Source organism: Anomaloglossus baeobatrachus, chromosome 2, assembly GCF_048569485.1.
Source record: "Anomaloglossus baeobatrachus isolate aAnoBae1 chromosome 2, aAnoBae1.hap1, whole genome shotgun sequence".
Classification (NCBI taxonomy): domain Eukaryota; kingdom Metazoa; phylum Chordata; class Amphibia; order Anura; family Aromobatidae; genus Anomaloglossus; species Anomaloglossus baeobatrachus.
In genome coordinates this window covers 680,089,620-680,110,058 of record NC_134354.1, presented here as the reverse complement: position 1 = coordinate 680,110,058, position 20,439 = coordinate 680,089,620, and the positions used below count along the sequence as shown (strand labels likewise).

General features: G+C 43.9%; 1 protein-coding gene across 1 annotated transcript in view; it reads right to left on the bottom strand.

The window, feature by feature from the left end:
* Positions 1-20,439, bottom strand: part of PPP1R1A (protein phosphatase 1 regulatory inhibitor subunit 1A) — a 260,869-nt gene that overhangs the window by 35,125 nt on the left and 205,305 nt on the right. The window contains exon 3 of the mRNA XM_075334515.1: positions 4,789-4,826. Within this exon, the coding sequence (XP_075190630.1) occupies positions 4,789-4,826 (38 nt within the window). The remainder of the gene's footprint in view (positions 1-4,788; positions 4,827-20,439) is intronic.

Below are 20,439 nucleotides of genomic sequence, written 5' to 3'. Positions count from 1 at the left end.
CATACATTGGAACATCATAATAGGCGCCACGTCAACACAACATATGTCGCGGGCGGAGGAGGGGACGCTGCGCTCTCCCACTGCTCGGGTCCGGCCGCTGGTGCTGCTGCTCAGTGGTGGCTCGAGCGGTGGGTCGGATCCCGGGGACTCGAGTGGCGCTCCTCGCCCGTGAGTGAAAAGGGGGGGTTTGGATTGATTGTGGGGATTTATTGTCCATGACGCCAACCACGGCTGTGGTGATAATGGTGACACCACCGCTGCTCTGGACGGGGATCCCGGGAGCGGTGACAGGGAGCAGCTTTGTTGTTAGTTCTCCCCTCCGTGGGTAGGGGGTTGGTTGTCCCGGGGCCCGGTGATGGGGTAGGGATGGATGGCAGGCGGGTTACGGGGCCTGGCGAGGTGCAGGGTCGCAGGGGCAGCGCTGTGCCGCACAGCACGGTGGTACTCACTCAGCCCAATGATGAAGACACAGTTCTCGGTAAAACACTCGGCTGGATGGACGGGTCCCACAAACGGCTGCGGTGTTGTTTCTCCCGGCAGGTTGATGGTGACTGCCTTTCCCTGCACCTAAGTACGGTTGATGGTTCCGATGGGTTCCCACCGGTAACCCGCTCCCCAGCTTGGATATGGGCTGGAGGAGCCCCTCTTTGCCCGCAGGCGCTGGCCCTGAGAAACGGTTGCCTTGGCGGTGGCGGTGTCTCCCTCTGTTGGTTGGACTGTTGCCTTCTGTCGGGACTTGACTGTTTGGAATCCCAGGAGGTCCCCTTCACTAACGGATTCGGCAAATTCACGGCGACTCCTAGCCTTGCCGGGGTCCGAAAATCCCCTGCCAGATGGTGCTGGCTTCTCTTTGTGTACCAGTCCGGTACCGCCGGGCCACCGCCCGTCCACGGTCCTTACGGTAGACTACAATCGGCCACTCCTGCAGACGGTCACCACCGTCTGCCAAGCTTGCTGATCTGTCCGGGCCACACACCCGGACCAACTTCAGGCTGCTCAACTACTACTTCCTTCTGCTCACTTTCACTTCCAAACTCTATCTGCCTGGTTTTCCCGCCTCCAGGACTGTGAACTCCTTGGTGGGCGGGACCAACCACCTGGCCCACCCCCTGGTGTGATCATCAGCCCCTGGAGGAAGGCAACAAGGGTTTTGTGTCTGACTTCGGTGTGCCTGGTGGGAGTGTGGGGTGTGTGGATGTTGTGCTCTGTGGCCCCTGGCTTGTCCAGGGCGCCACATATACATGGACTTCTATGAACTGGTTGTGGTGAAAACTCTCATACTAGCAAGAAGAGACCAGCGTTGTGGTGCGCAGCGGTAAAAAGAAGAACTGCGGAGGACTGGACGGCAGGCAGTGGGGGGCAGCTGCACAGGTAGGAGGTGCATGTATGGGGCAGTTCCATCTTTCCAGCCACAGCAGATGTTTGGGGAAAAGAATGCTTGGGCATGTTGGATTTCCACATGCTCAATCCTTTTTCCTGTCCCCTGAGATAAGCCATCACTAGAGGTGTCTTGCAGTAATTTATTTTCTCTTGATATTGAAAACGAAAGCACGCTCAGGCCACACACATTTTATATTGGGGGTTGAGAGGAGAAGCAATCAATAAAATGAGTGGTTGCCCATGAGCTGCCTGACGTGCATGACCAGCTTTACGAAACTGTCTTCAGACCTACGAATTGTAATCTGATATCTATTTCATTGACGACTATCGAGAGAAACCGGAATGATCAAACAAGCTGATGAAAAAGCTAATCCTGAATCTATTTTTATTTTTGTATGGAAAGAATAAAGTTAAATTCTAGTTTTCATAAGCACATAAATCAGTAAATTGTCATTTTATCTGGTAAATCCCACAAATCACACTTTGCTTTCCATGCAGAGAGCTCAGTAGGCGAGAGCCTCATCTACATGCTGTGATATCATGTTATCATCAACTATGTCAGATAATTTATCTTTCAGAAGATATAGTGACTGGAAAGATGGTTAGACCTCAAAAGACATTCTGCCATTCCTCCCAGAGAGAAAAAAGCTTTTAAAAATGACATTCAGAATGAAAATGGCATGTGAGCGGCAGGGGATCCGAGTCTCACAATGAGTTACTGCAAAATCTTCTGCATAATAAATATTTATGGGCTATTATATAGGTATCTTACACGAGTGCCATATACTGTACTTTATGGTTTGTTTTTTTAACCTAATATACGGTATATGCTGAACCCCCTAAGGTGGTGGCTGTTGGTAGCCAAAATGTCATCATTTAACCCCTTCACCCCTAAGCAATTCTTTTTTTTTTTTTTGCTCCTTCTTCCGTGAGCCATAACTTTTTTATTTTTCTGTCAATCTTGCCATATGAGGGCTCATTTTTTTGCGGGGCTAGTTGTACTTTTAAATGAAACCTTAAGTTTTACCATATAGAGTACTGGAAAATGGCAAACAAATTCCAAGTGCGGAAAAATTGCAAAAAAAAAGTGCGATTGCACGATGGTTTTGAGAGTATTTTATTCACCGTGTTCATTATATGGTAAATATGATCTGTCGGTGTGATGCCTCAGGTCAGTGTGAGTTCGTAGACACCAAACATGTATAGGTTTACTTTTATTGAAGGGGTTAAAAAAAATTCAGAAATTTGTCCAAAAAAAGTGGCGCACTTTTTGCGCCATTTTCCATGACCCATAGCGTTCTCATTTTTAAGGATCTGGGGCTTAGTGACTGCTTATTTTTTGCGTCTTGAGCTGACATTTTTAATGGTACCATTATTGTGCAGATGCTGCGTTTTGATCACCTGTTATTGCATTTTGAGTAAAATTTGCGACAACCAAAAAAAACCATCATTTTGGTGTTTGAAATTTTTTTGCTACATCATTTATGATCAGGTTAACTTGATTTTATATTTTGATAGATCGGGCATTTCTGAACGCGGCGATACCAAATGTGTGTATATTTTTTAAAACTTTTTTCTTATTTTACTAATCCCACTAGAGGGCTATAAGGATCAGTAGTCTGATCACTCATTAATTTCTGCTGATCAGAGCTGCATCGCTCATATCAGCAGAAATGCTGCGTTCTTGTTACTGCCAGCTCTCTCTCAGCTGTAACAGGAACTATGTCATGATAGCAAGAGGCATCATCATATGACCCATCACTACCATGGCAACCAATGGCTGATCGCGTCATGGGGCCTCCGATGGCGGCGGAAGGGAAAGGCAATTTCCCTGCTGCGGCCATTCAAATCGTGCTGTCACATTTTGACAGAGCGATTTAAGAGCTTAAGAGGCGCAGGTGTATGGCGGATCCACCCTTGCCTGCGAGGCACACGTCTTCTGTTCAAATCAGCAGACGTGCAGGGATCGCCGCTGGCTCACTGCAGCAGACAGCGCTGAGCACCTCTTCATTATTTAGGACATACCATTACGTCTTAGGTCATGAATGAGTTAAAGGGAATCTGTCCCAGATTTTTGTGTCTACATTATGCTCCTCTCAGATGAGGTAGCAGAATCCCTGATTCCAGCATTGTATAACTTTCTGGGCTGCTTGCTGTAGTTTTGATAAAATCACTGCTTTACTTGCTGTAGATCAACCAGTTGACTAAATGCAGAGCTCTGTATAACCCCGCCAAGACCACTGATTGGCAGCTTTTGGTGTCCACTGTGCATAGGAAATCAGTGGTGGGGGCGGGGTTATACAGAGCTAATTAATATGAAAGGCTACATGGTAGCAGATTTACCAGTCCTCTAGTGATAATCTCCTGTTGATAAAACTGGTCGACTCTGAAGGGGGCTTTACGCGCTACGATATCGTTAATGTTTTATCATCGGGGTCACGTCGTTAGTGACGCACATCCGGCGTCATTAACGATATCACAGTGTGTGACACTTATGTGTGACCTAAAACGATCACAAAAGCAGCCAAAATCGTTTGCCACGGAGAGGTCGTCCTAAAACAAAAAATCGTTTACCTCTCATTAGCGATGTTGTTCCTCTTCCTGCGGCAGCACACATCGCTTTGTGCGACACCGCAGGAGCGACGAATGTCTCCTTACCTTCCTCCACCGCCAATGCGGAAGGAAGGAGGTGTGCGGGATGTCACGTCCCGCTCATCTCCGCCCCTCCGCTTCTATTGGACGCCTGCCGTGTTATGTCGCTGTGACGCCGAACGACCAGCCCCCTTAGAAAGGAGGCGGATGAACGGCCAGAGCGACGTCGCAGGGCAGGTAAGCCGTGTGATGGGGTAGCGCGATTTTGTGCGCGACGGGCAGCGATATGTCCGTGTCGCACAAACGATGGGGGCGGGTATGCACGCTAGCGATATCGGTACCGATATCGCTAGCATCTAAAGCCCCTTTATGAACCAAGAGAACCTATCGGGCCCCCTGTGCTCCAGGGCCGAGTTCTCCTGCACCCACTGTAATTACGCCCTAGTGCAAAATCTATTTAGGTTAAAAAAAAGCTCAGATTGGAGTCCTATTGTCTGTTCCATGAGTAAGTACCTTTACTTGTTGTTCCCAGTTATAAAAACAAACTCAGAGGAAAGATACTGTGGTTGTCCAGTATTACATTGTATATTACATAATGAACCTGACTAAACAAAATGATTTTTGACTGATGTCAAAAGTTATTTCAGTTTCAAAAGATGATGGTGATCTGCACAAACATTGGAGGCCACATAGACGCAAATGATAAATTCAGTGCAGCTCTAACCATACGTGCCTAGGTACAGAAATCAAGTTTCTCATAATAACATGACATGCTGTAATATGTTCTGATTATATTGTTATTAATTTTGCAGTTACCTTTTGTAATGGGTTCGGGGTCCGATCTTCATCTATTTCTGGTGGGAAATAAAACAAAAATACAATTAGGTGTATTAATAAAAATGTTCATCACACCAATGCAGTTCATTATATACTTAAAAATGCAATAATATATATATATATATATATATATATATATATATATATTATGCATTGCCAGGGTATCAAGGCCAGTGGTGTGCCTTTCAGCTGTGATGTATACTTGTGGGCACTTAGGCTGCTTTCACACCTCCGGTTTCTGCAATGCGGCACAATCCGGCACTTTGCAGGAAAATCGCAACCGTTTTTTTTTTGCTGCCGGTTGCTTTTTTTATGCATAGACTTTAATTAGTGCCGCATTGTGCTGCAAGGCCTTGCGTTCCATCCGGTTTTTGCCGCATGCGGCAGATTTAGCCGATGCGGCGGCCGGATGGAACGTTGCCTGGCATGCTTTTTCGTGTGGCGAAAAAAACCGCATCGCACCGCATTTGTCCGATGCGGCGCATTTTTCAATGCATGCCTATGGCGGCCGGATGCGGTGTGATGCGGCAAAAACCGCATCCGGCCGCCGCATGCGGTTTTTGCCACTGCGCATGCTCAGTAGCATGCCTCAAGCGGCAAAAACCGGACGGGCCGCATGGGAAAAACTTATGCAAAGGATGCGGTGTTTTCACCGCATCCGTTGCATAGCTTGCACAGCTGGATTGAGCCGCACAGCTCAAGCCGGATGTGTGAAAGCAGCCTTAGGTTAGGTTCGCACACTGCGTCTTTTTGACGCTGCGTTTTTGTGCGTTTTTGGCCGCTAAAAACGCACAAAAACGCACCTGCATCGAAAAAACGCATAAAAAAACGCATGCGTTTTTGCCGCGATTTGGAGCGTTTTTGGCTGCGTTTTGCTGCGTTTTTGATCTCTGCGTTTTGCTGCGTTTTTCCAATGCATTGCATGGGGGGAAAACGCAGAAAAACGCAGGAAAGAACTGACATGTCCATTTTTTTTTTTTAACTCAAAAACGCAGGTAAAAAAAACAGATGTGTGCGGACAGCAAAAATGAAAACTCATAGACTTTGCTGGGGAAGCAAAGTACTGCAGTTTTGAGGCCAAAAACGCACCCGAAAAACGCGCAAAACACCGCGAAAAACGCACTGTGCGCACATAGCCTTACTGAGTTGCATGTATTGTGTCATTGAATTCTTGGCACCTATTCTTTACAGATACACCAAACTTATTAAGATCTACTTGCCTTTTAATGAATTTGGCACATCTTACTTCAGCACAGTATCCATCAAGTCTAACATTCACAACACCAGCTTTGATGAATTGAGACCTTAGTTTCCTTAAACTTTATAAAAATATTGGAACAATAGTTTGGACTTCTGAGACAAAAAATGTAACGTGTCTTTCAGCCAAGAAATGTGTACCAGTCTGGAATTGGAGTACATTTGTACCATAACATCACTTTTTTTACGCAAACCTTGATGTATTTCTAAGCGATGTTTGACTATGCCCCCTCTTGGTTAAGCTAGCCTACTCTTTAAAAAGTTGGCAGACCTGGCATAAAAAGAACAAAATGTGCAATTTTTGTGCAATTATGATTTTGCACAAAAACATTTGACACATTTCAAGCAGTTTTATGCCATAAAACTGATAAAAACTACTTGATAAATTGGGGCCATAGACTATACAGTATTAAACTATCTCAATGTGAATAATTAACAATATCATAACTGTATTACTATATTAAATGTCAGAAATGACACCATAATAATATACAGATAAATTGTGATCTTAAGGAGATTTAAGGAATAATTAAAATTGCATTATGAGTGATACACATTTCATTATTACAATTCTATAAACATATGAGAAAATGTCTCCCCAACATAATCATATCAGGGCAAGATCAGAAAAAAAATTCAGAAACAAGCCTAAAGCTTAATTAACCAGAGTCCATGCGTCTTACATTCAGAAACACGGTAAAGGAGACAAATTTAAATTGCAAATGTGGATATTAATATGCACGAATAGATGAAAATAAACTGAATGCCTTAATTAAGGGGTTAAATTCTCCTTCTACCTTTGCAGTAATTGTCTCCCCCTCTTTCCTGTAAATGACTCCTCTTTAATAATTAGAAATTTCATAATGGTCAGATGAGCCGTTAATTAGCAGGAATCACAGAAAGTATAGTTTAAAGGGTAACTTAGCTAATGAAATATTTGCCTAATTAAAATAATTATGCATAAATCATACACCTTGAAATATCTTGTGGCCATATGTATAATTTGTACTTGAAATCAAAGTAAAACTACAGCATAACTGATACCTGACAAATTAAAGGAAAAAGCTAACCTCTAGAAGTACAAGTACATACATAAAAAGAGGGGCAGTCAATGGCTCCTTGATTGTTACCAACACTGCAAAGACTTTTATCATGTATATCTTTGGGTGCGATTGCCCAGTAATGTTGCCTCTAGTGGCTCAGTGGATAAGAGCCCACTCCCAGTGGTGTGTAGCGCCTTTGAGACACCAGGTTGCTACAGGGTAATGCATCTCTAGAGGTGTGATACCCATCCTGAATTCTAAGGACTCCTGTGTTGGTAAAAGCCTTTAAGAAGACACCAGCACCATCAGGTACACACATAAACCCCAACACCAGACTGGGAAACTTCCTAGCAACAGATGACAGGGATGGACACTTATTGGTTAAAAGGGGCATCCAATCTGTGGAGAGAGACCCAGCTGGGGAAGGGAACAGTGGTGTGGTAGATGGAAGCTGGCAGGAAGTATTTCAGTTTGAGTCAGGAGTGAGGTGTGAGAAGAACAAGAAGTTGAAGGGAGAGTTCTGTGCTACCCGCAGTCTGGGCGATGTGAGGACTGGGGTCTGACCTGGCCACCGGTGTCGGGTGGACCAGAGGAGCGGGCAGAGAGGAGCAGAGGACAAGAACAGTGAGGGGCAAGAGAGGCAGTTGGTCTGGTGGCGCGGCAGCCCCAGAGCTGGCAGAAGCTGAAGTTGCTTGAGTACCTGTGTGTAGCCTGGGGCTGGTAACTGAGCTCAGCCCAGGTTCTGTCTGTTAACTGCTGGTGAAACTGAAGGTGCAGGAAGGGTTCATCTGACATGGTACCGGGACGAGAGTCTGAGAAGAAGGGATTCCCTGGAGTCCACCTTGGTAGATGACAGTACCAGGTGGCTGCACCTTTTACCGTGAGTAAAGTGACATCAACCGCAGCACTCGTGTGGACTGAATTATCGCCGCCACACTGCACCGCAACACCAGCTCCAAACACTGCTACCACCATCATCACCTGCCGGGGCCTAGCCCTACTTGCGGAGGGCCCAAGTCATCGGAGCTGCATCTTACATCAGCGCCAGCAGAAATCTGCAGCGGTGGCCCCTAAATCTGGCTGCAAGTGGCGTAGTCACTACAAATCCCCCTTTTTTTTCATTCCCCTTTTATTTTCTGACTGACTCCCAGGGACCGGGACCGGGCACCGGCCACGACCATGACTATCCCCCTGAGTGTTGCACACGCCCAGGACCGAGTACCCCAATCCCTGGGGCGGGTCATTTTCACCTGCTGATATTGCTGAGGCTCTATATAGGGGCTGGTACCTTTACAGATGATGTTGATAACAGAAGGATTGGTTTATTTTTACTACCAGGAGATAAGTCACCATCAGAGGTGTCACCAGTACAGATGAGAGAACTTGAACTGTAAAGTTCTGAGTCCATACCGGACACCTTGTGTCCAGTGCTGAACCCCGGACACAGACTTTTTAAGCTTTATTGTAGTGGCCAGAGATAAGCAGACTGAAGGTGAGCTCCTGCAACTCGAGGGCCACTGCCCACCAGGATAAAGTTTGCCAGCCAGCCCCTGGTTGTAAGAATATATTATCGTCAGCACATGGCGTACTTACACATGACGATGTGCTGACGATAACAATTTACAAGCTATCTTAAAAACCATTGCACCAAATGAACATGGTATGTAGAAGAGAAATTAATCTGCTATGGTTTCCTCTGAATGATCCCTAATTATAGGCTAATCTAAATGGACCATATCAGAAATACATTTTGGCCATTAGTGAATACTAGTAATTACCAGGTATAGTGGGAATGTGCACATTTTTTCTATTAGGGAGGGACTAGGCATTTATATATATATATATATATATATATATATATACATATATACATATATATACATATATATGTATATATATATATATATTATATATATATATATATATATATATATATAAAATATATACTGTATATATGAACACACACATATACATACACAGTCATGGCCACAAATGCTGGCACCCTTGAATTTGTTCCAGAAAATCCCTCTATCTGAAACTGAATCTCTCCAAAATTGAGTTTCGTTTGTTTCCTCCCTCTACCAACCAACCTACACCCGACATCTCAATTACCTTCGATGATTTAATCATTATTCCCAAGCAGCATGCTTGTTGTCTTGGGGTCATATTTGACTCAGAACTTTCCTTCATTCCCCATATGCAATCACTCACTCGCACATGTCACCTGCATCTCAAAAACATCTCCAGAATCCGACCATTTCTTACTTTTGAAACTGCAAAAACCCGTACTGTCGCTCTCATTCATTCCCGCCTGGATTATTGCAACTCTTTATTGATTGGTCTCCCTCGGCCCAAACTCTCCAATCCATCTTGAATGCAGCTGCCAGGGTCATATTCCTGTCCAGCCGCTTCACCGATGCCTCTACCTTGTGCCAGTCACTACACTGGCTACCTATCAGCTACAGAATACAATACAAACTCATATCCCTCACCCACAAAGCTCTCCACAGCTCTGCACCACTCTATATCTCATCCCTCATCTCTGTCGATCATCCTACCTGCCCCCTTCGTTCCGCAAATGATCTTAAACTAACCTCCTCCATAATATGAACCTCACACCTCTGTCTCCAAGACTTTTCTTGTGCGGCGCCAGTTTTCTGGAATGCACTACCCCAAAGAATGCAACTAATATCCAGCCCCCAAGTTTTTAAGCGGACATTAAAAACACTTCTCTTCAGACAAGCTTATCATAATAACTTCCTAACCTAACTCTCCCCCGTCCCACCTTCTAAATGCTACTCGTAACTTTCTCTCTCCTATTTCTGTCCTCACATCCTACATACAACCAATAGCACGTAAGGGCACCCAAAAGGTTACTGTCTAAAGACCAGATCATTCATCTTTATATGTAACCAATTAACTAGCATAACGATGGCTGGCCAGATCTATAAGTGTGCTTCACCACTTGTGTCCCCCTTCTTCCCCATAGATTGTAAGCTTTTGAGCAGGGCCCTCATTCCTACTGTAGCTGTTGAATTATGTACTATTTTGTTTTGTATTTGTCTATACAACCCCCCACCGGATTGTAAAGTGCTGCGGAATATGTTGGCGCTATATAAATAAACTTTATTATTATTATTATTATTAAAATAAAGTATTTCTCCCAGAACATTATTGCATTACACATTTCCTTTGTGCGTATTGGAACAACAATTAGGGGGGTTTTGTGTGAAATTATGTTCAATTTGCCTATTTTCTCTCTTTTTTTGTGTTGTTCCGTTCCAATACACACAAAGGAAATAAATGTGTATAACAAAACGTGTAATTTCAATATTTTTCTGGGAGAACTACTTTGTTTTCTGGAACTATTTCAAGGGTGCCAACACTTTCGGCCATGGTAAAATTATAGTAAAAAATTATAGGGAAAGCATTTGTTGTTCAATGTTCAGCATTTTTAAGAAAATGCAAGTAAAATATATCTTTGTACCGTGTTAGCCAGTAGAGATAAAAAAATTGTTTAAAAGAACAGAGAGTCCTCAGTGGTTGATACCTTTTAATGGCTAACTGAAAAGATGGTAATAATTGCAAGCTTTCGAGACTACTCAGGTCTCTTCATCAGGCATGGTATAACACAAAATCTGAAGAGTCACGTATTTATACACAACAGGACTTAGAATAGTGCAGTAAAAAGAAAAAAAAAAAAAAAAAAAAAAGAACAAGTTATATGAAACAGAACTATCTCTATGGCAGGGGGACAAGCTGTTCTAGCCATAAATACTGCTGCAGTTCAGTGTGAAAGTTTTATTGTCCTTTGATAAGGGTCTGGTCCAGGGCTGGGACACGCTCGGATGGTCAGAGGAGCACATCTTTTAACTGATGTAAAAAGACATGAATCCATGAGACACATTCATTCCTTCTCTGAATGTGTCAAAGGTCATCATAAGTTTGTACTCCCATAGTCTCCTGTCTCTCTGGGACTTGAAGTTTCCTTTCAATACCAGCAACTTCATGTCCATGATGCTGTGGTCTGGGTTACAAAAATGTTTGGCCACAGGTAGATCCATCCTTTTTTCTCTAATTGTGTGGCGGTGAGAATTCATCCTTGTCCTGAGCTGTTGTCCTGTCTCCCCTACATACAGACCCCCAGTTGGACATTTGGTACATATAATTAAGTACACCACATTGGTTGTGGTGCAGCTGAACGTACCTGGGATCTTGTAGTCCTGATGTGATCTGGGAATCTTTATCTTGTCCGTTGTCAATATTAATGGACAGGTCTTGCATTTTTTCTGGTTGCAGGGAAATGTTCCTGTTGATGTTGGAGAGGACAGGGAGCTTCTGACAATGATGCTTCTTAGATTTGGGGGCTGTCTAAAACACAGAAGTGGGGGGTCTGGAAAAATAGATTTTAACCGGGCATCTTTTTGCAGTAATGGTTGTAGTTTCTGTGCAGCTCCTCTAAACACCTCCAGATGTGGATTGTAGGTGACTACAAGAGGGACCCGGTTGTTCTCTTCTTTGGTTTTATAATGTAGAAGATGGTTTCTTGATATTCTGGTGGCTCTTATAATCTGGTTTTCAATTGTTCTTGGGTGGTAGCCTTGATTCAAAAAGGTTTTTCTGAGGCCCTCAAGGTGATTGTCTCTATCTGTACTGTTGGAACATATCCGATTGTACCTGATAGCCTGGCTGTATACAATAGAGTTTTTTATGTGTTTTGGATGAAAACTGTCCCATTTCAGGTATGTTGGACGGTCAATTGGCTTCTTGTACAGGGATGTCTGTATTTCATTGTTCCGTAGTTTAATGATGGTGTCCAAGAAGTTGATTTCCGTGCAGGAGTAGTTGAGTGTTAGGTTGATGGTGGGATGAAACTGATTAAATTGTTCATGGAAGGTCTTCAGCTGCTCCTCAGACTCTGTCCAGATGATTAAAATATCATCAATGTAACGGTAGTAGGCCAGAGGCCTGATAGGACAAGAGGATAAAAAGTCACTCTCAAGCTTGGCCATGAAAAGATTTGCATATTGTGGTGCCATTTTGCTTCCCATTGCAGTCCCAGTCTCCTGTAGATATAGGTCATTGTCAAATTCAAAGTAATTATGGGTGAGGATAAATTTTGTAAGCTTCACCACAGAATTGGCATCAGTTCCTGTATTTTCCAGGAAAATTTTGCAAGCATTTAATCCATCCTGGTGTGGAATATTCGAGTACAAGGATTCCACATCCATGGTAACAAGGATGGTTCCCTCTGGAAGAGGACCTATTGCTGATAGTTTTTTCAATAGGTCAGTAGTGTCCTGGATGTAGCTGGTTGTATCCCTTACCAAGGGTTTAAGGATACCCTCTACCCATCCAGAGACTTGTTCAGTGAGGGTGCCCACACATGAAATGATGGGTCTTCCTGGGTTTCCAGATTTGTGAATTTTGGGAAGCATGTAGAATGTGCCTATTCTTGGACTCACCGGTATCAGTTCATCAGTTCTTATGGATATGTCAGGCAGACAAGAGGCCAACTTGTTAAGTTCCTTGTAATAGTCCTGTGTAGGGTCAGACTCCAATTTCTTATAGTAGCGTGTGTCCATCAGTTGTCTGTGTGCTTCCTTCATGTAGTCTGATTTGTTCATCATGACTATTGCACCCCCCTTGTCTGCAGGTTTAATGATGATTTCTTTGTTGGTTTTCAAAGATTTTATGGCCCTTCTCTCCTGGGCACTGATGTTGGATGGTTGCCTCCTGTGTGTGTCTAGGAAAGTGGATTTTACCAAATGTCTGAAAGTGTCTATATAGTTATCCAGATGAGGGTTGCGTCCTGGTGGAGGTGTCCAATCTGATCTTTTCCTGGTTGTCAAGATCCGTCTTCCTTCAGTCTGGGAGGATTCTGAAACATCTGCATCGCTAAAATATTCCCTCAGACGTAGTCTCCTGAAGTAATCTTCCATGTCGCTGCAGAGTTCAATTTTGGACATGAAATTGCTGGTATTGAAAGGAAACTTCAAGTCCCAGAGAGACAGGAGACTATGGGAGTACAAACTTATGATGACCTTTGACACATTCAGAGAAGGAATGAATGTGTCTCATGGATTCATGTCTTTTTACATCAGTTAAAAGATGTGCTCCTCTGACCATCCGAGCGTGTCCCAGCCCTGGACCAGACCCTTATCAAAGGACAATAAAACTTTCACACTGAACTGCAGCAGTATTTATGGCTAGAACAGCTTGTCCCCCTGCCATAGAGATAGTTCTGTTTCATATAACTTGTTCTTTTTTTTTTTTTTTTTTTTTTCTTTTTACTGCACTATTCTAAGTCCTGTTGTGTATAAATACGTGACTCTTCAGATTTTGTGTTATACCATGCCTGATGAAGAGACCTGAGTAGTCTCGAAAGCTTGCAATTATTACCATCTTTTCAGTTAGCCATTAAAAGGTATCAACCACTGAGGACTCTCTGTTCTTTTAAACAATTTTTTTAAGAAAATGCAAGAAGTCATCTCTACGTTGTATGTTTTTAGAGGCATTGATAACACTTTGTATCAGCACATTTTCTCTTTCCTCCGCTGCTGCAAATAACTCACATTATGTAATTACAAGACTTTCACATCGTACAGTAATATTAGAGGACTTGTGCAATGCATCTCGGGAAAGATTGATTTTTTCAAGAGCATCTCCCACAAAGAAGACAGACAGTATAGGAGCAGTTGGTGAGAGCTTGATGTAAGGGATATCAGACTGATTAGTTTAATCCCTTTATGGGAGAAATCCCACTTTTCAATAAACACAAAGCTCCATCTGTAGCAACAAGATGCCAAGTATATTACTCCTACCAGAAGAGCAGAATCATCAAAATGTATGGTCCGTTTACTGAGAATATATGAGTATGTACAGTTGTGGTCAAAAGATTTGAGACTGACACAATTTTTTCATTATCACACAGTTTGCTGCTTCAGTTTTTATAGTGGCAATTTGCATTAACATTTTTATCAGAGGATCTAGGTTTTCCAGCACCCAGGGCAAGAAATCAGTTTGGTGCCCCCTCTTATACACAGCTTAAGCGGTTTGAGTAGTCGGCATGCGATTTGCATACTTACACTAATGTGCCGACTAACAGTTCTTCAGTGAAATACGCCAGCCTCTGCTTCATTGAAACAGGGAGAGGATGCTAGCTGGCAAGTGATTGTAAGTGTGAAAATGGGTGGTCAAGTGATGACCGCTGGAATTCAAAAGTGAAGTCTGACTTTGAGCATATTACACACTGTTAGGTTTGGCAATGCTATTGTGCTTCAATTTATAAGTTGTCCTAATTTGTGCTGAAAGTCTGCTGTCACTTTGTGACAGCAGGATTCTCCTGTGAGGTCATGTGAATGCAAGCATAAAATGTACCTACTTCCAGCCACATTCCAACTAGACATGCCGGGCCAGGGGTGCAGATCCTCTGCGTTGTCACGGGGTGGCCTGGCCTGCTTCCGTTACCCCGAAGCATACAGGAAGGAGGGTTGGAGGGTGGTAGGGAGGATTGAGGTAGTAGTCTGAGGATAGGAAAGTCTATTAGATGATCGTGACGCCACCTGTGGTATGCGGCCAGGGATGGAGCCGCAGCTGCAAGTCTCTCGTTGGGGCAGATGTTAAATGCAGCCGGGATGGTGATGCACCACACAGGCAGAGTTGGATTACCCCAGGGAGGATGATGGTGGGTTGTGGTAGTCCCCATTGGCGCCGCAGCGCTGGGCAACGGCGCCGGTAAAGGAGAGGCAAAGACAGGGGCTGCGGTTCCAGGTTTTTTTTACTCACAAGACTTTTAGACGCTGCCCAAAGTACCGTTCTCTGTCACAATGGGCTCCAGCCGATCCTGGATCCGTCGGCGGTCACCACCGGTGTCCGTGAAAGTCTGTTAGTGAAGTTTCCCTCGGTTGCTGTCCGTAACCCGGGCTGAGCCTCTTGCTCCAAACCACTGGCCCAGCAAGAGAGAGAAACACTAACTCCAGTTGTCAGTGCTAGGTGTTATCCCAAGCTGTGCCCAGGAAGGTTCAGCTGTAAGTGTGATAGTTGCTCCTACTTCTGCCTCATGTGGTGCCCACCCCCAGTGGTTGTCCTAGCGACCGGGGAAGTCCCATGCTTCATGATGGCTGGCTACCCTGTCTGTCCTAGTCCAACCCCTTGTGGGTAAGCACCTTGCTGTTGTTTGTGTGTGTTTTGTGAAGGCACAGGCAGGTTAACCCCCTCCTGACCTGGGATAGATATTACCCCTGAAAAGTGGTGTAATATCCTGTGGCGCCTGAAGCTCAGGGGCGCCACACAAGACCTTGCTCAATGCAAGTGGTGTGAGTGAGATAGCATGTCACAGCATGTACCACATATTTTCGTTTACGTTACCTCTCACTCTTGCCGCCAGCATTGGTGAATCCTGATAGCAGGCAGTGTGTATGCTTTCATGATTCAAACATCTGCAGTGACAAAGAGTGACCGCAGACTTTCATGAAGTACCTGGTCAACCTCTTAATGTCATGTAACAGTTTCATAGTTCTTAAGGTTCAATGTAGACTTAAGTCCATTGAGTTCAACCTATAGTTTGACATGTTAATCTAGAGGAAGGCAAAAACTCCATGGGGCAAATGTGAATAGCTCTAATATATGGGAAAATATCCTTCTCAACTCCACATACAGCAATCAGACTAATTTCCTGGATCAATGTCCTATCATAGAATCTTGTACCCATAATCTATAATAATCTTAGAAGTTATGGATTTTTACATGTGTCGAGGATCAGAACCTTTAACAGCACAAAAATACATAACCAGAGCCACCATTAGTACACAAATAGGTACCTAAGTCATGAGCTTTATAGCATGACAATGACCCCAAACATACTTCAAAAAGCACCCAGAAATGGATGGAAACAAAGTGCTGAAGAGTTCTGAAGTGAACAGGAATGAATCCAGAACTAAATATTATTGAACATCTGAGAAGAGATCATAAATTGCTGTTTGGAGAAGGCGCCTTTAAATATGAGAGACCTGGAGCAGTTTGCAAAAGATGAGTCCAAAATTCCAGGTGAGAGGTGTAAGAAGCTTGTTGATGGTTGTAGGAAGCGATTAATTGCAGTTATTTATTCCAAAGGTCTTTAACAAAATTGACTCTGTTCAATACAATACAACGTTTATAAAGGCTAAATAGACCAAAATTTATGAATATATAAATATTTTTATTGTGCGCAGTACGGACAAGATCACACTGACAGTAATGATTTATTAATATATCAGCAGTCGATACCAGACTTGATACTAGTTATCTACCTTAGAACTATCGGCATTATATCTATTATCACATTACCTTGGGTCTGTTTATTTCTATTACTAGCTGTACTACCCGGCTTCACCCGGGTTAATAACTGTTGTTAACAAGATAGAATGTATTAACATTCCCGGGATAGAAAGTATAAATAGAATGTATTAACGCCCGGGATAGTAACTGTCTCTCTGTTTCTCTCCCATTCTCTGTCTGTCTCCCCCTCTGTATATATCTCTCTATCTCTTTGTCTGTCTCTCTTTTCCTGTCTGTCTCTGACTGTCTCTGTCTCTTTCTCCGTCTGTCTCAATCTCTTTCCCTGTTTGTCTATATCTTTCCCTGTCTGTCTATCTATCTCTGTCACTTTCCCTGTCTGTCTCTGACTGTCTCTGTCTCTTTCCCTCTCTTTCCCTGTCTGTCTCTTTCCCTCTCTTTCTCTGTTTGTCTCTTTCCCTCTTTCCCTGTGTCTGTCTCTTTACCTATCTTTGTCTGTCTCTTACCCTGTCTGTCTCTTTCCCTTTCGTTCCCTGCCTGTTTCCCTGTGTCTGTCTCTGTCTCTTTATCTGTCTCTTTGTGTCTGTCTCTTACCCTGTCTATGTCTGTTTCTTACCCTGTCTGTGTCTGCCTCTTTCCCGGTCTGTGTCTCTCTCTTTCCCTGGCTGCATGGTGACACGCCAACATTCCATATAAAGGTGTGGCTGCGCATTCTTCTGAAGTTCTGGCTGCACTGTGGCTCCCAGCTCCATTCGCTTTAATGTAGGCAGGTTTTTTGGAGAATAACTGTAAAGCGCGGGGTTAAAATTTCCCTTCAAAACATAGCCTATGACGCTCTCGAGGTCCAGACGTGTGAGTGTGCAAAATTTTGTGGCTGTAGCTGCGACGGTGCAGATGCCAATCCCGGACACACACACACACACACACACACACATACTCGTTTTTGGTGGTTTAGAGGGACACCTGACTGGAACATGTATTGTGGGGACTACCATTCCCTGCAGTGATATTAACAAGGCAATCATATAGGAATATTTTAGTGCAATGTGTAACCACAGTTATCACTTGAGCTAATCAATATTGCTTAAAATAAGGAACCTGACTTTTACTATCCTTGTGAGGACCGTTTCATGAACAATGACCATCTGAGGACATCTGTAAATACACACATCTCAGGGTTTTAACCACCTGGGGACTAAGATATTTTTCTGCTGTTAGGTCACTAACAATGGAGGTCTATAGGAGAAATTACATTTAAGGCTCGCCCACACAAGCGTATTTGCCCGTCTGTGCAGTGTCCGCAAATAGGGACTAAAGCTTTGGTCCCTAATTGCGGACACTGCACAGACGGGCAAATACATTCGTATGGGAGAGTCCTAACTTGTTGAAAAAAAAAATCACCACACCAAGACCATGCTGTTTTTTTAAACAAACTGCCAATTACCCAAGAAATACAAAGTGAGAAAATGCTCCATCTACAATGCTTTTCATTTTGTGGTTATTCTACTTTCCCTGTTCAGTGCTAGCCAATCTGTCAGCAGCATTTTTCTGCGAAAAAAAACAGGTATAAACATTTAATCTGTTTGAGAACAAAAATTGTTTGATTTGCCCATAATAACCAATCACAGCTTTGGTATCAACCTCTGATTAGTTGCTATAGGTGATTAAGACAGAGTGATAAGTACAGGCCAATGGATTTTTATAGAAAATGGTGCGTGTAACACCAGCCTTAAGGCCCCGTCACACTAAGCAACATCGCTAGCAACATCGCTGCTAACGAACAACTTTTGTGAGGTTGCTAGCGATGTTGCTGTGTGTGACATCCAGCAACAACCTGGCCCCTGCTGTGAGGTCGTTGGTTGTTGCTGAATGTCCTGGGCCATTTTTTAGTTGTTGCTGTCCCGCTGTGAAGCACAGATCGCTGTATGTGACAGCGAGACAGCAACAACTAAATGTGCAGGCAGCAGGAGCCGGCTTCTGCGGAGGCTGGTAACCACAGTAAACATCAGGTAACCAAGAAGCCCTGTCCCTGGTTACCCGATATTTACCTTTGTTACCAGCCTCCGCCGCTCTCATTGTCAGTGCCGGCTCCTGCTCTGTACACATGTAGCTGCAGGACACATCGGGTTAATTATCCCAATGTGTGCTGTAACTAGGAGAGCAGGGAGCCAGCGCTCAGTGTGCGCTGCTCCCTGCTCTCTGCACGTGTAGCTCCGTGCGCTGGTAACCAAGGTAAATATCGGGTTGGTTACCCGATATTTAACTTAGTTACCAAGCGCAGCATCTTCCACGCGGCGCTGGGGGCTGGTCACTGGTTGCTGGTGAGCTCACCAGCAACTCGTGTAGCGACGCTCCAGCGATCCCTGCCAGGTCAGGTTGCTGATGGGATCGCTGGAGCGTCGCAGTGTGACATCTCACCAGCAACCTCCTAGCAACTTACCAGCGATCCCTATCGTTGTTGGGATCGCTGGTAAGTTGCTTAGTGTGACTGGACCTTTACCAATTTTACCATTGATGTTGCATTCAGGCCCTTAAAGTTCATGTATTATTTCCTTCCCGCAAAATGACCTAACTCTACATTAAAGGGGTATTCTGGGAATACAGAATTCCCAGTACCTGGCAGGACACCTGTAAGGAGAGAAGGGGGACTGGTGCTTATAGTCTCGTCACCGGCGGCCTTCCATGCCATGCAGCAGCCTCCATCACCGGCGCCGCAAAGTCCCAAAGTGTTGGGCCGGCATCTATCGTTCATGTTACCAGCGGCTACTCACGCTTCACTGGTTAGGCTCGATCTGCTTCTGAAGCCTGTGAGTGGCTGGCAATCACGTGTACAATGACGTGGTAACAGACACTTCCGGTTTTTGTAGCGCCGGTGACGGGAGCCCCTGCTCAGGACAAGAGACAGCGGATGATGGTAAGTACCAGTCCGCCTCCTATCCCTACAGGTGTCCTGCCGGCTGACAAGAATTCTCTATTCCCGGAATACTCCTTTAAGTTTTTAAGAGACTAGTTTTCAATTGACATATGGTAACATGATTTGGATGAAGTGAGCACAAAAGCAGTACTAATATACAGCTGGGCTATTGCTACAATGGATGGGGTTGGAGCGAACTATGATCCCAGTACTGAAGTTAGACAGTAATACAGTTAGACCTACAGTGTAGGTAAATTAATAAATAAATGTGACAGACAAATATTGAATGCCAAAGTAACAAATTTATTCAACATTTTATATAAAATACATATGTAAAACAATTGAAGTTGCAGGGTTGAAACAGAGTGGAGTAAGAACAGTTCACAAGTTGTGGAAGGAGGGCGAGTACACTGAGGTCACAAAAAGCCTTTGGTAAAACAGATCAAAATCTTGGAGTTTCTTTTAGTAATACCTTTGTTGGTCCTGGGTTTTTGGGAAACCTTCTTTCCATTTAAAATTTAAGTTGAAATTAACCCAAAACATTTTAGTCATGTTGACTAAACAACTAGACACAATGTTAGCAATGGTAAAATGCTTTAGAGAAACCGAGAACAAAAATAATTTCATTCTATCTAATACTTACCATTCAATATGTCCAAGTAAAAGCTTATGTAACTGAGCAACATAAGCTTACAGCACTATGAAAATAAGTGTGAAAAACAAAACGCACAGTCAAGATTTACAGGTGTGCTATTCATATAATAGGGCCTATTGATATCCCTAGTGTACCATATCAAATAAAGGACAAGTGGCTATATTGCACACTTGCTTGTACTATACCACTTTCAGACATGCAGGTACAAGTCTTTTATCATTAAACCTAAAGGGGTTCTGGAACCAAACAGGTGTACTCGCCTATTGTTGCGCCCCAAGGTCCTGGTCCGGACAATAATGGTGTTCCCAGAGCAATTCTGGCATCCTGGCTCTCCAGCACCTCTGTTAGAAACACTCTTCTTGAGCATTTCTAGCCACTTGTGGCTGAAGGACTAAAGGCCGGAAGGTGCAGTGTATCCGAACATCATATGATGGCGTTCCAACCCATGAATGGGGCGGCACCTTCACGAAATCCCAGGCATGCAC